A 16,192-nucleotide genomic window follows, 5' to 3' on the forward strand; every position below is an offset into this window, starting at 1 on the left:
AATCTTTTTGTCTTTCAAATAGTTTGACTAAAAATAATAACCATTGTCTACCTATGTATAAATTTACAAATATACCTATTGATCTGGTTGAGTATTAGTCACTTTTTTGTAGAAATTCAATATGTAAAAATTTCTGTGAAGAAAGAAACAAGGTCATAAATATATTTTATATTTCATTAATGACCACAAATTATTCAGAAGTTGCTCTCATTATTGATTTCAGGATGATGAGATTTAAATGTAAGCTCACTAAACCAAGATGTGGACGCATTGTGCCTACTTAACGCATGATTTCCCCAATAATATCATCCAGTGATTACATTTAATGTGCAAATTCATGAACAGATATCATCCATCTCAGTGCGAGTCAGATACAGATATACAATAACTCAGTAAACCATGTGCTTTTATTACCAGTGCATATTCATAGAGAAAACAAAATAGTTTGTATTGGTGTGACACAAACAGTGTAGAGTAAAATGCTTCAGACACATGTCGAAACGGTAAGCCCTTTGACGCTTTAAAGACGTCTGGGCTCCTGTTTGGCAACAAGTCAAACAACAGATCAAGTGCATGAAAAACAGCAGCTTCCTGGATGACTTAGGTGGTGAAATCAGGTCACATCCTGTTGCTCAGAGAATTTCTACACTGGGTAGAGTGAATGTTTATGTTGGGGTTTTTAGCACAATGCTGTGAGTAATTATGTCAGACATGGAAGTTGCCTTTTTCCTGCACCTGGTCTCTTCCACTGTGGCACCAGGTTTTCTTGACATTACACAGAATGAACACTAGGGGGAGGAAGAGCAGCACCAGCTCTGCGGGTAAAGGTTTTTCCTTGGGACTCATGGCTTGATGTAGTGCAGGCAGAAACTCATATCTAGCAGCCTTATGCTTGATAGCTTATGACACGTATCATAGGCATGTGTATTCTAAAGCGTGGGTGAGTCTGCTGGCAAAAGTCATCTAATAAATTATCATTTAATGATTTTGTAACTGTTTCCTATGTAAAAGCCAAAAAAAACAAAACAAAACAAACAAACAAACAAACAAAAACAACACTATAAAACAGAATTCATATTTCATCCCAATAATTTCCATGATCTTGGATTCATATTGATGCACAGTTAACAGTTTTCTCACAAAGCTCCCAAAGCCTCCCTAAAAATCTGATACCATCAAAGGAATAAAAATTAAAGTTGTTTCACTGACATGGTGATTAATTTGGGTGGTTTTCCTGAGATATGTGTATTATTTCTGGTTTGTAACTGTTAGCACTCAAATGAATACAATCATTCTGTGATCCCATATCTTGAGACATTAATTCTAAACAAATAAACTAAGATAACTTTTTATGATGGCATCCCAGATGAAAACAAAGAAGCATTGGAAACACTAATCAAAATCTTCCCGATGTGAGGGAATACTGAATTCTGCTTTAAGGTGAAATTTCATTTTAGGAGAAAAGGGACAAAGTAAAAACAAAGGAAGCACATCACTTTAGAAAAATAATTTGTAAATGCTGAGCTAGTGTATAAAATAAAATAAATTAGCTTTTTAATTTTTGATTTTCCCTTTAAAACAACAGATATTAACAAAAATGGTTATTGTGCTGCTTACATTCCCAATAAATATGACACTCTTCTTCTTTTAAGCATGTGCTGGGTATGTTTAAAAAGCACACTTTATAACAGCTGCCATACACACATTCTTGAAATCCTGGAATCCTTGACTGCTGCTCTTTGAATAGCCAAACAGCTGTGTGTTTCAAAATCATAGCAAATACATACGGAGTGATCTAATATACACAATATACATTTATGTATATACAGTACATACAGCAAATCAATGCACAGATGGTGGTGACATTTTTATGTTCTGTCAGTAAATGAGAAATTTTACATTTCATTGCTGGAGAAGCTTAGCACTGTTCAGTTCACTGTAAGCATTAACTAGTTCATGAGAAAAGCAACTGATGGGTACACTGTGCTGTTGCCTAAGCATTAAGATAAAATAAAACTTCATGCATTTGGACAAGTTATGGCTCATTAAATACTTCAATTTATCTCCTACCCTTTCTGGTCTCACAGGTAATAACACCATCAATAGGCTCTAAAACCAGTCCATAGCTTTATGTCCATGACTTGTCCCAGGATGCTACATTGCCCCACTTTAAAACAACTTTCAATACACATCATAAAAGGGTAAACTCGGGTTCAGACACTTCATTATATCCAGGAGATCAGCTGATGTGCACATTAAAAGGCTGTATTGGAAGGTGCACCCTGTGGAATACATTAGTTGTGTCGTTGTCAGTGCTTGCAGTGGTGAAGATGGCTGTCTCAGGTGTCTACTGCAGGTAGCGGTAGACCTTGAAGCAGTGGTTCCCAGAGTCGGCCACCGCCACATGACCATCAGACGTGAGGGCCAGGCCTTGAGGGCCATACAGGGGGTCTGCTGATGTGTTGATGTAGGACAGGAAGGACCCTGAGCTGTCGAACACCTGTTTGGCCACATAGCACAGATGAAAATGTGGAATGAGTAAAGGATGTACTTACAGTGTTGTTGTCTGCATTCACTGAGAAGCAGTTTTATCAAGCTAACCTGGATCCGACTGTTGCCCCAGTCAGCAACAATGATATTTCCATTGGCATCCACAGCCACGCCTGTTGGAGCATTGAACTGGCCGTTCCCTTCGCCATGGGAGCCAAATTTAAACAGAAACTCCCCATCTGCATTGTACACCTGCAGAAAAGATTAAACAGGAAGGAGAGAGGGAGAATGACACTCTGCTTTCACACAAAATAAAAACTGCTGCTAAGAAAAACAGGATACAAAGCACAATGACAAAAGTATCTAAAAGAACCAAGCCAATCAACCAGGTAAAACACACAACTTTTTAATTTGTTTTCTAAAGTTTGAATGATTCCGCTTACTCTTGTACTATTGAAAGTGTGGGATTTAAAATTTTTGTTTATTTTTATTGTTTTATATTTTTCCTATGAAAGAGAATGGCACCACCATTGCTGAAAAAAAATAGAAAATGGCAGGAATGGCATTATCAAACATAGACACTACAAAGCAAAGAAACTGAGGGAGAGGTTTGCTGTCACTTTGGCAGGTTAAATTGATTCAAATATGAATATTTTCCCAGTAACTGATTTATTCACAAAACTACCAATGCAAGTTTTACTACAGTAAAGCATGTACACACATCCTCGCAACAAATCATACCTTGACTGAATGGTTGTGAAAGTCTGTTACCACAATTTCATTTTTGTTATTTACGGCCACAAAGTGAGGACCTGGAAGCATCAGAGGAGACAGAAAAGGAAAGAGAGGAAAGATGAGTCATCCTCTGCTTTGAAACATATGGGAGGAAGCTCCACACTATATTTAGACTTTGAAAAAAAAAAACACACACACACAGTGGTCACAAAGAGAGATGACGTGGGACAATACGTGTGACATGACAGAGCTGATGCATCAACATGTAAAAAGAACAGAGATTTGTTTTCTTAGTTCACATTCACAGGAAGTAATTACTTACTGAAAACAGGGCCAGATTTACTAAGCTTTTGCTCCAGTGCAATGTTTGCACCACTCTTTTCTAAAAGAAAAGAAAAGGTCCACGTGAGAAATAAAATTGAAAGGGCAGGTGAGTTTCAGCTGAAATACTGCAGTTTGTGCAACAACTGAAGCCTTATTAAAGTGGGATTCAAGAGAGGCAGGGACGTTCTATTAACAGTAATTCTGAGTGAGTGAGAGGCAAAGACAGGAAGACTATCATCACATTTTTCCCATGCATTAGTGTGCTTTACAAATGTTTGCCTCTTTACAGCTCCATCTTGTACTTTACAGTGCAAGATTATCAAAGCAACAATAAAGAATCATTAACTGTGCACTGATGTCTATAATCAAACAAGCAGCTGCTGCTATACATGCTTACAGACTCTAAAATAAAAGGGTGTGTAGAAACATGCTGTTCACTAAATAAATGAGATTTGTACAAATAAACATTCGAGTAATAAATAAAATTGTAAATCTGGCCCATCCGCATGACCTGAAGCATGAAGCATTGTTCAGCATGCATTTTGTCATCCTTTTGAGAGACATAATTAATGAAATGATCATAGGCACTTGTACTATTAGACAGTACCTGCAAAGTGTCTGTCTGATGTTCCTCTGGCTCCAAACTTTGTCACCAGTTTCCCATTTGACTGGAAGATGAAGACACAGCAGGCCTTATTATCTACTGTGATGATATGTCCATTCTTATCCACAGCCACACCTTTGGGTCCCATCAATCTTCCGGCGCCGATTTTGTTCTGTGACAGCCAGAAAGGAAGTTTGGTCATTCAGTGGAACATTTTAAATTTGTGAAGTGAAAATTGTTTTTATTTTATTTTCCTGGCTGAGACCATTCACCTTGAACTTGCCATCCGGGGAGAAGATGCTAATCCATCTGTTGTCGTAGTCAGCTACAATTATGTCGCCATTCATGTCCACTGTGACCCCTGTGGGGCGCTGCAGCTGCCCTGGTGAACGACCTCTGACACCAAACCTCATTTTAAACTGTCCGTCATTTGAGAATACCTAAATGAAGAGAAAACCCAGTTGGTCCAAAACCTAAACGACTGAAAAATTCATTAGATTTTATTGTAGCTCAGGAGAATGACAGAAACTGACCTGTATACACTGGTTGTTGCTATCTGCCACAACAATCCTCCCGTTACTAGAGGCTGAGATGCCTTGCAGGTTAGTGAATTCTCCTTTATCTCGCCCTCTTGTTCCTGTCATATCAACAAGACATCAGGCTGCTTCAGCACAAGGCATGTGTAAGCATAATGTACATTAGTTCTGCTGTACTTCACTTGGAATATCTCTTGATATGTTTGGTTTTTAGTTGGTGCTTTAACAGAGAAATCAATTTTGTGCCACAAAAGGGGTCTAATACTGTGCTTCATTAGGTACTGAAATTATCCAGAGATTGGACTGATTGTGTGCCCTAGGAAAAGATCATGCACCTCAGCCAATCGTTCCCATAATAAACAGCAGAACAAGCCAGATGTTCACCCACCCACTCTGTAGATCAACTCATCCTCTATTGGGTTTTCCTTTTTCTTGGTGGTGCTGTACATGCTGGAGGGCCTGCGCACAGCCTTCTGTCGAACATGACCTCCTCCTCCACTCGGAGACTTCACTCTTCTCTTCACATCGTCTGGCGATTGCAGGACATCTGACGGCTTGACAGCACGCAGACGGAACGGACTTCCCCTCACAGGCTGTTCATACAGCAGCAAAGAGAAGGTGAATTCTCCCTCTGAGCGGATCGTATATCCAACCTCATAGGTGCCATTCTTGTTGTCCACCACCTCCGCTTCAGTGCACACTCCATCCGCAGAGACAATTTCCGCCCTCAGAGCAGCATTACCAGTCTTCACTAGTTCTCCATCCTTGTCTTTAGTAGTGACTGTGATAGTAGTGTGCTGGCCAACCAGCGCATGTCGCAGGCCTTCACCAGTGGCAACACTAGTATGGCCTACAGCCCCTGTTGTGATAAGGACTCCCAGGTTCTGGATGGAGCGCCTTAGTCCATCTGTCTCCACTTGGCATTCCAGATGTCCATTTTCGTGGGGATGCTCAGGAAAGCTGTGTCGTGCCAGGGCACTGACCCGCTCACCCATCTGTTTCTGGACCAACAGAACCTCAGTGGCACTGCCATGGCTCAGAGCCTGCTCCGTGAAGTTGCAGCTGCTTTGAATGTTCTCTTTGCCCTGGAGCAAAGATGTTAGCTGGGCTTGAAGCACCTAAGAATGTTCAAAGAGACAGAGGCTGACAGTCAGTGGTGCTTGAACTAAAAAGTTAAATTAAAAAAAGAAAAAATCAAAAAGACCTCTGACCTTCTGCTTGGTGTTGCAGATGTTTTCCACCTCAGTAATGAGAGCGGTCTTCCGCTGGTGTAAGGCCTTCTCCAGCTCGTCAAATGTGTTACTGATATCAGTCACTGCCTCATTTTTCCGCTCTGTAAGCTGCTTGGAAATCTCATTCACAAGCTCAATGGCAGCCGTAAGCTGAGGTAGTCTGCCAGAAGAAAGAAAGAGGATAAACACAGATTAAAACTTTCAAATTACCGCACTCCATGTTTCCAATACTTCGAAGATCTTCCAGTCACATAATACATTATGAATTACCGCACTGAAAATTGTACCTGTTGCGCAAAGCATCCAGCTGATTTTTGAGCGCCGACTTGTGCTGTTCCAGCACATCCCTCAGGGGAACTGTCACATGTTCCCTGTGTTCTCCTTCTGTACAATCCAGACACATGGCTGTTTCACATGACTCGCAGTAAAACTCCATCACCTGCAGATGGTGCAGTGGGGCATGAGACAACATATTTGAGAGATGAGATAACATCATTTCATGTGGGTAAATTTGCTATATTATATATAGTATAAATATATTTTTTATATATTTTAATATTAAGGTTGGTGACAATGCACAGCGTTGTTATGAACTTGTGGTCAATCTCTGAAAGATCTGACCTCCTATAATGCAAATGATGCCCTCCTTCTTGTTTTAGCTTACCTTGCCCTCATGGTTGGGGCAAGAGAGGGGCTGACAGGCTGTAGCTGCACTGGCTGACTCAAGAACATTACAGGCCTCAGGTCGGCTGCACTCTGGGTCTCGCTGTAACACCTCCATTAGGTTTGTGATGAAGAAGTTGTTTTGCAAGGCTGCCACACCCTTCTCTGGCAGGATAGAGGTCTGTCTGCAAACTGGGCAGGACAGTGTCAGAGACTGGGGAGGGATGTAGTTCTGTAGACATCTACATGAAGACAAGATAGAGAGAAATTAATTAGAGGGTCCATTCCACAGCCAGCAAAACTTTTATTTTTGGCCTTACAGATTTACTGGGCACCAAATTATTTATATAATTACTGTCTGTCCTGTGTGGGAGCAACAGAGCTGTGGAAATCAGTGCTTACTGCCAGCCTTGTCATGCCATAAAGACTGCTGTCTGTTCTCTTGTGGCCAAGCTGGTTGGTGGATTACATCATGCAGAAGCCACAATGAGCTGCCATAAGGGGTGTGATTTGGGGCCATTATACATAATCTCGAATTTCTTTAAACATCCCTTTAATGTATACCAGTTAAAGACCTTAGAACAGGCAGAAGAAATACAAAAAGTTATAATGCACTAAACTATTTATGCATCTTACTGTATTCTTAATGACAACATAAATTCTAGTTGATCTTGTAGTAAAATGATTAAAAGCTGCCTTGTCCTTCAATTTTTCCCTCTAATCATCTCCCACTGTTAGGGTTAGGGTAGGGTTACTGTTTATCTTTCTACTGTCAAATTAATCTCATTAATCAGTCAGGTCAGTCACCTGTAAAGTACTTTGAACTGTATTGTATGAAAGACGCTGGACAAACAATGTTTAAGAGATTGATTCACATCTTACTTTTCACAAAAGGTGTGCAGGCATGGCAAGACCTTGGGGTTGTGATAATGGTCCAAACAAATGCTGCAGACCAGGAACTGCTTGTCTATCTGCCTGACCACAGGGCTGGTGCTGCCGGTCTCACGCTTAGCCATGGTGACGGACATTCAAAGGGGGTAAGGAGACCGCTTAACCTGCACACAGGGTGGAAGAAACAGCAGAAAGGTCAAGAAAGGAAACATTCAGGAGGAGGAGGAAAAGAAGGAGGAGGAGGGTGTATTCGCTTGCTCTCAGCATGAGCAACGGAAGAAATGAGTCATGATGCTGTTAGCATTATAAAACCTCATCCAAGTCTATCTGCTGGCATTTTATGCTCCCTCTCCCTTATTAAACTGTGTCAGTAGGATGAACACCCACATAGCCAGAGGTTGTTTCACTTTATAAGTGAAAATCCTAATCAAGCTAAAGCAGTTGAAGAAAAATGAATACATGTGATTAACACCGCAGGACACAAACTCTCAGCCGTGACAACTACATGGTGTAGGAGCTGATAAATCTGTGCTTAGGGTGGTGTGTGTAATGTGGTAATGGCGTATAAATATAAATATGCTACAATTACAATGCAGTACAATTAAACTTGGTGTCCTCTGTTTTATTCCATAATATTTGCTGAATTCAAGATGACCAGATCCCTGCTGGCTCTCTGGTTCAGACTGGAATTACTCTAACATGAAACTGTATCACTGGGTCACTGGAAAGATTATCTCAGTGACATGTTGTACATCTGTCACTTTGCACATAAGCACATGAAGGATTACATGAAAACCAAAAACAGAGACACACTGCTTTAATATGAACAATAATTCAGTAAACACTGCTTGCAATCCGTATTTGTATTGTGACACTAAGTATTTCTGTTAAATTTAGCCGTTAAGCTATTAAGCTTCGTGTTTAACTTTTCCCCAGATGTCCTCTGTCTTCTGAGACACCTTTTATGAGGGAACTGACACAATACAGAATACTGTAGAGAATGTGTCATTAACTTCTTGCTTCCTGTATTTTCACTTCATTTCATTTGCTGCATGTTGTTGTCATTAACCGCATCGGTCATGTGCCATCCTCTAAAAACCTTTGAGTCTACACTGTGTTTCTGGAATGAAAGCTCTCACTCTTTTTAGTTTCATTATACATAAGTGGAAGTTAGACAGGGAGCGCCCTACTTACATTAAAATTCAAAGTGCGAATCTGTATGTCACTGTTGGCATAAAGATCTCTGACATCTTGAATTGCAGTAACTACTCCTGTAAAGACAGTTCATTGTCTCAAACAAAAAGCAAATATATCCAGTTGTAAAAGTCAGTCCCTGAAAACTGGAATGCATGGCTTTCTCATTTATTTCTCATTGTTGTTGTTTTATTCTTTCTCTTATTTTTAAGCGGACAGTGCTCTCCATTACTTCATAAGAGAGAACATCCATTTGGATGAGTGAGATATGACTGATTTAAAACCAAGTACAATATCAATGGAAGTCACTCTCCTTTTTAAAAGTCCAGTGTGGACTTTAAAAATCATTGATTGTTTAAACGTTGCCTAACTCACTTGTTAATATTCCAGTTAAGAGCCACAGTCGAGAGGTAATTAATCCCAAAACAACACAATCAGCCAGAATGCAATGTCAACTCACCCATCACCTCATGATGCATCACAGCCCCATGACTGTACTATTCCTCAGTCTTGCTTCATCTTTTAACCACTGTTCCAACAACAGGGTTTGTTATGTCTCTTTTGAGGTTGCATTTATAGAACTGTTCTCTTTCTCTCAGTCTGACATGAGATGGGGCTAACTGTCAGGCCTACACATGACCACACACAAAAAAATAAGCTGCTCTGAACGGCACCTTGACAAATATAGCTAGGCCCCTTTTCTTGAAGAGTAAAGAGAGTAAAGAGGAAGCTTTAAAATGCCACTCCCTAAATTCCTCCTAGTTCCTTCCCTTGACTCCCAGCTGGCTGAGTTCAAGCCCCACCTGTCTGTCTGTCTTTCTGTCAGGAGATGGAGGGAAAATTCACAGTGAACTCAGCAGCCTGTCTCACATGAGCAAGAAGGCCTCAGAAGCAGCTGTCCCTCTCTTAAGCACAGAGCAGTGAACTCTAACAATGGCATTCCAGCTCTGCTCACAGCTCACCGCCCCACATCGCTTACCCTCCCTTCATCTCTTTTTCCTTCTATCTATTGTCTCTTCTTTCTCCTTTCTCTCTCTCTCTCTGTCTCAACCACATAAACACACTCATAGCATCAGCAGGCCTGATCTCAGCCACAGACGTCTTGCAGATGGGGATTTTCTCAAGCATGCAGGCCCCATTGTTGCTCCTTGCCAAGTGATTACAAGGCCTACTGACTAAGGAGCTCTGCCGAGCCCTTTCACTGTCCACACAACCAGCCCTTCCCCGACCATCTTTGCCCACCTCCCCTTGTCTTCTCTGAAAAGCCCTCCCCTTCCTGGGCTGTCTTCCCTTCCCATGAATTGCAGCAGCTGAACGGTGACATCAGGAGGAAGGTTGAGGAGCCAAAGCCCTCAGGCTCCGCCCCTCTCAAATGCCTCCCCCCCGAACCGTCCCTTCCCTTCCTCCCTGCCTGTCCACTCTCTCTCAGAAGCTCTCCTCAGCTCTCAGTTCCTCCCACTCTCACCACAGAAAGAGGATCTTTCTTTAAAAACAGACAGCAGCTCTGGGTAGTTGCAGAACAGAACAGAAAAGACAAAAAATGTCAACTAAATCCATGCCGATGGTTAAATATACCATCGGTATATTTAGACTTTGTTGCAAAGCTGTAAAGGGTTTAGTTATTCCCAGATACAGTACATAGAATATCGTAAAATCTTCTTAAGATTGGTAAATCTCAAAAGAACAGCTATCCAAGGATCCATCAGAGATTTTAAAAATAGCTCTGATAGAAAAATTAGACATACAGTAATAGTGTCAGCAGTGACAGTACAGACTAGAAGCCCACAGCTCCGGTGCACTGTAGTGTGTAAAGTAGCATGTGACTGACCCTCTTCGAGGCTTCTTCACCGAAGCTGAATACAGATGAGGTAATTTATCCAAATGAAGTTTGCCACTGTGTTCTCTCTGTCCTGTATCTGTCACAGTGAAACACGACGCCTGCACAAAATCCACCCAAATGTGAATATTGCTTGTAAATTCAGCTGTTTGACTGCAAAGCATCTCTCTCTGCCACTCTCACCCTGCATTTCAGTTAAGTGGCTTAATGTCCTCCTGCGGGGTCAGGCCCTGTCTGCCAGCTGGATTACAGTGTCTCTCAGACTGTGATGACACCATCACGCCCAGTCAACTCAAACTGGAATTAAAGACACGCCTCACATGAATGTGCATAAACTTGGTCAGAACTCAAATGCTGTTACAGTAACACCAGTGAAGCAGTGACAGTCAATGCTTGTCCACAAACTACACTGCAAGGACATATTCCATACTAATGTTAAGTCGCCTGTGAGCTTAACACTTTTCTCCTGAAGACATGGACATCTAATGTGAATGGTTTAATTAGACTTCAGAAACATGAGCTCACATTCAGAGAAAACAAAGCTCTCAGGTTAATCGGCTTGAATTTCATCTGCTTCATGAGTGCATGCAGCTTAGCAATGTCCTGCTCTTCACCTCTCCCATAACACGCTGCCTGTTTTTGTACTTGTGAGCTGGGTACTTGGACTCGAGAACTGCCATGCTTTCTGCAAATTATCACTCTGAGGCTTTTCTGTCCTCCATAATAAAAAAAGTAATGACTCATGTCTACTAGTCCAGTGCATTTCACTGCTTTGTAAAGTGAAATGAATAAAAGAAAGGCATCTTTGTTGCACTTAAAATTTTCCAGAAAGACTAAAGTGATGAGTGATTTGAAGAATATTCTACCCCTCTCTCTCTCTCTCTCTCTCTCCCAGCGTTTATTTTATCATTATTATTATTTTTTTATTATTATTTATGAAACTTATTAGATAAGATTCTGTGGAAAGACAAGTAAGTCCAGCTACTCTCAAAGTAGCAAATGTGACTCATTTACAGTAATTTACTCCTTACTTCTGGTTTATTTAAGGAATAAAAATAAATATAAATGCTCAGAACAAGATTTGGAAAATTCTTGATGAGAACTGCTCATAGAATCTGTGGATTATCTTGACTGGAGAATATTTTCTAGCATGAAGGATACATTCTGGTATTTCCACATATTATGATACTGCAGATGTACATGTAAATTCAAGTTGAAATAATCAACCTGAAGTTAAAAGCAATCAACTGTGTTCCACTGTTACACGTATGTCTATTAGAGCCATATAACTGTGATGGCTCCAATGACAACTGATAAATGAACTGATAAATGAGAAACTGGTCCTTTCAGCAGGCTGTAATTTGTACACTGTTACTATCGTTCCATAGCTGTAACCCTTTAGGATTCCAGGATGTTTGCACTCCAAGGGTCATAATCCTCCCCCTCTTCCTCTTCCCCTGTTTGAATAAGAGGCATCCACCTTTTCTTTCTGTGTTTGTGTTTCAGAATTAACTTTTTACTATTAACTTTGCTGTACCTGTGCTGGATTACAGTATATGCATCACTATTTGGATAAGTCAGTGTAATTCTGTTACTCCCAAGTGATATCTGCTTTGTCACAGCAGAGGGGAAAGACTTTGGACTAAAGAATCTCGCAACAGTTTATTTCAGCAGTCATTTGTGTGCTTGACTGGTAAACAAAAACTTTCAGTGACCTGAAGTAGGAAGCTTTGGCCCTCAACGATGTGCTGGTAGGATTGTGTTTAAATATAGACTGTAGTTTATGTTTCCATCTACTGCTGTGACTCTGTGCTTGTGTCATCATGTGGTAATTATTCCTGTGTATACTCAGTCTGAACAGAACAACGATAGATCTCATTCTGAGTAAATGCATCATACACTTTGTCATCTGTTAAGAAAACATGTGTGTTTGACTGGGAGAGAAAATCAGAAAAGAGAAGAAAGTAAAAATGTAAAATATCACCTTCATTGCTGTAAGTAGCTCATTTGTTTGAAATGTAACTGACTGAAGTAGTAAATAAAACTATAAATTAATGTCATCTAATTCGGATGTAGGTTAAGCAAGACTGATTTCATTGTCCCACATGCATTAGAAATAAACAATCCAACTGTTTAGAACAACACAGATGATGCAGCGAAATCTGAGAACAAGACATCAAGAAACATTTCTGAAAGTACATATGCATTTTGGAGGGTGTTCAAGGACCTGTTGTGGGGACAGCGAGGGGTGTCTGGCTCTATAATGACTCATCAATTATTATTCATACAACACACAAACCTCGAACTAACAAGCTCCCCTTACACTTCACTGCATCAGATGAAGGAACCTGTCTCAATGCATCAGTCTCTGTCAGTGGACAGTGATTTCCACCTAATTAAAGTTAAACAGTATGCAGACAAAGAATTCAAAGAGCAACCAAGTCAGCATAAGACATAATGACACGTTCTACTGTTTTCATGGAGCTCATCTTTTCCATAACTGGGATCAATGTTTGTATTTATAATTAATGGCTGCCCAAGTACAGAGAAATTTATTTTCATACATAACAAATGCCTAACTAAAGTATGCAGACCAGGTTAGTAACAGTGAAAAACAAAAGACAATGACCCTAACTGTACAGTGCAACTAGCTATTATACTTCATTTATTTCATCTGCTTTTGTCTGCAGACATTAGACTGATAAGGGCTGACAGCTAATAAGAGAAAATGAGCGAAAGTGACCACATCATGTCAAGCACAGAAGTCAGAGGAGACGGACACGAAAAGAGTCAGGAGACATCTGTGTCTCTCCCTCAAAGTCCACTATCACAAAGGCTAGCAGAAGACAATGCGGCATGCAGGCAGTGTGTCTGCAGGAACAACATGCACTGCAGATTTAACAAAAGTTCTATCAGTGCACAACCACAGGCTCATTCCTGCAACCTTTATCCACTTGCAGCAAAAGCTACAGAGTGACTGTAGCATCTTATGCTGTGGTTGGGATGGTCACATGATGCCTTGTACCCGTTGTCCTGTGAAGATGATGTGCTGAGCAACACAAATGTTTAGCTTGAATAAACATACCCCATTAGTGGTGAGCGGCCTCCACTAACCCTTCTAACTCGAAAAACTCAAAAACAAGTGTGTGGAAATTGTGACACTGGACAGAGATTTATGTTGCCTGACTTATCTTTTAGTCATTAAGCTTCAGACCAAAATGTGTTTAACAGGGTAAAATTTAACCTTTACAAATGGTTGTAATTTCCTTTTCCTGGAAGCATTGTATCATTACTTTATTGTGTGCGACATTTTTCAGTTAGGAATTTATTGAACTGAGAGAAAACTGAGAAATTCAGATTTTTCTTCAGACCTTATGAAGGCAAGTAATCAAGATTAAGGATAAATAAAGGTATAAAGAGCAAAAATTATGTACCCTATCAAATCATCTTAATGAGACAACATGTTTGAAATTTATTCAGTCAAACCTAAACAAATTATTTTAACTCATACTGAATTCAATAATATTCAATTTGTACAATTTGATGTCAGTGCACAGAATGTAATAATAACCCCTGTGAAAGTTACTGTTAAAGGCCTAATTCAGCTGAGGGTGATGTAACCTAGAGATCAGAGTCATTAAATCACTGAGAATGAAGGACAAGGGTCAAACTACCCTGATTAATCAATCTGTCATTCTATTCATCAATCGGTCTATCTTCTCTTTTTGGCATGGTTTCAGAGTGAATTGATTTTGACAAGTAGGGTCCAACAATTTCTTCATTACTGCCACCTGTCTGTATTCAAATGTTGCATCTAGTCACTTTTAAGTTACAATTTGAACTTTGTTCATGGTAGCCTACACTTCAATTGAACATTTACAAAGACATACTGAAACAATTCAGAGTGTATTTGTATGGTCAGCATCGCACTCCTGTTTGTAACACAGTTCTCTTACACAGCTCTGTCTGCTGTCTGTCTAGACAACACATAATCTGAGAGTCTAAGACCGACCCCATGTACACAAACTGAACGAAACCCTGGAGACCCAAGACACACACATAACCACTGCTAAGTATCTGCCCTCAGGCACAGCATCCAGGACTGTCTGCAACCTCCCTGTGACCCAGTGCAGGCAGCCAGCAGAACAAAACCAGCCAAACATTCCCATCAGCTGTACTCATCATCCTCATGTGACTTTTGATATGTTACACAAAGATGAGCCATCTTAAAGAACTAAAGACCAATCAATAGGGAACCGCTCAGCCATCTGCTCGCAGTCTAGGCCCAGCATTATGAAAATGATGCATTGACTGTTGCTGTTGCTGCAGTACAATGCAACCAAGGACTCAGAGAATGACATAAGGAAACACCACACTGATACATATGTGGCTCACATAGCTTCCCAGCAATATACTCCCTACAAATTCAGATCAGAAAACCAACGGAATATTGTTAATCCTCTAAACATAAGTGGACGTATGCTTGACTACAGAGCCCAGCCCTAAGACTGCAGCAGAGATGCCCACCTGCTACAGAGCAGGCAGCCAGGGCCGCCGAGGCACTAAAATGGAGAAGTGTGTGGGCTGGTTGAGGAAGCAATAAAGAATCAGGGCAGCAGGGAGTTTTAGTGCAACAGTTGCTCTTACACAAGGCTTTATGTATTTCATGATTGATAATAAAGAACGAGAATGTATCACAACAGAGAAGACTTCATGGTTAATAAGTACAATTCCTCTGTGAATCACCAATGCACAGATGATGGATAGGATGGGGTAATCAATTATTCATCTGCTCTCATCCCAGTTATTGTATAATTTAGGACTCAACATAATAGCACAAACAAGATGAGAAAGCAGAAATACGATACCACAGAAAGAAGTGAAAGACTAGATTGTACTCACATGAATTCCCAGCAGGAGGGAGTGGAGTGTCAGCATTGCAGGCCATGGAGAATGATTCCCATTGTCAGTGTCCCAATCCACTACAACAAATCCACAGACCGGGCGACAGAAAGGAAAGGGCAGGGTCTGTCTGGGAAGAAGGGGACAGTAAGGAAGAGGAGAAGGGAAAGGAGGAGATTAGGGGAGTGGCTTACATGCAGCATTGGTCAGATGGCAGATGGGAGGAGTTGAAGAGTCCAATAGCATATGGAGGGGGCAGGGATTATGCAAAAGTGTTGAAATCTCAGGAACTGACTGAGGGATACAGTCTGTCTGGTGCAAAGGGGTTTGGCTTCCTTAGATACCGCCCAGTTCCCCTAAAAGGACAAAGGATGCAGCTTAACCTTTAAGCCTTAAATTAAGGGTGCAAATAGTTATTGGAGTATAGAGACAAAAGGAACACTGAAAATAACACTTAGGCATTATCCTAACTCTGAAACCAAATGCCTTTCAGTGACTAAACTCTATGACAGTTTAACAACACACTTCATGGTATACTCTCTTTGTTCTTGCCTCATGAGGTCCGAGCTTCTTGACTTTTTAACTGTAAACAAACTGCAAATTACTATGAAGATTCTATGATGACAGAGAAGTGACAGGATATGGGTGAAGGCAGAGAGATGGTGTGTGTGCAATTAGCAGGGGAGTCCCTCTTGTTCTGGTATTGACGATAGAGCTATTTGGGTGGAGTCAGTTGGTGGTATCAGGGTTGGGGTGGGGTCACTTGATAAATCTCATGGAATAT

General features: G+C 40.7%; 1 protein-coding gene across 3 annotated transcripts; it reads right to left on the reverse strand.

The window, feature by feature from the left end:
• Positions 1-389: 389 nt before the first annotated feature.
• On the reverse strand, positions 390-15,562 carry LOC124059540 (tripartite motif-containing protein 3-like). 3 transcript variants are annotated; one of them, XM_046389627.1, is made up of 13 exons: positions 15,409-15,562; positions 7,467-7,639; positions 6,586-6,826; positions 6,209-6,360; positions 5,901-6,081; positions 5,078-5,807; positions 4,687-4,790; positions 4,426-4,593; positions 4,157-4,325; positions 3,548-3,607; positions 3,232-3,302; positions 2,602-2,742; positions 390-2,500 (listed from the first exon to the last, which is right to left on the reverse strand). In XM_046389627.1, the coding sequence occupies exons 2-13, from the start codon at positions 7,610-7,612 to the stop codon at positions 2,348-2,350; spliced, it is 2,316 nt and encodes a 771-aa protein (XP_046245583.1). In that variant the 5' UTR covers positions 7,613-7,639; positions 15,409-15,562; the 3' UTR covers positions 390-2,347. The 3 variants fall into 3 exon arrangements, with proteins under 3 accessions (XP_046245583.1, XP_046245584.1, XP_046245585.1); XM_046389628.1 differs by lacking the exon at positions 15,409-15,562 and adding an exon at positions 9,130-9,899; XM_046389629.1 differs by lacking the exon at positions 3,548-3,607.
• Positions 15,563-16,192: the final 630 nt, after the last annotated feature.

This window comes from Scatophagus argus, chromosome 5 (genome assembly GCF_020382885.2).
Source record: "Scatophagus argus isolate fScaArg1 chromosome 5, fScaArg1.pri, whole genome shotgun sequence".
Taxonomy (NCBI): Eukaryota; Metazoa; Chordata; class Actinopteri; family Scatophagidae; genus Scatophagus; species Scatophagus argus.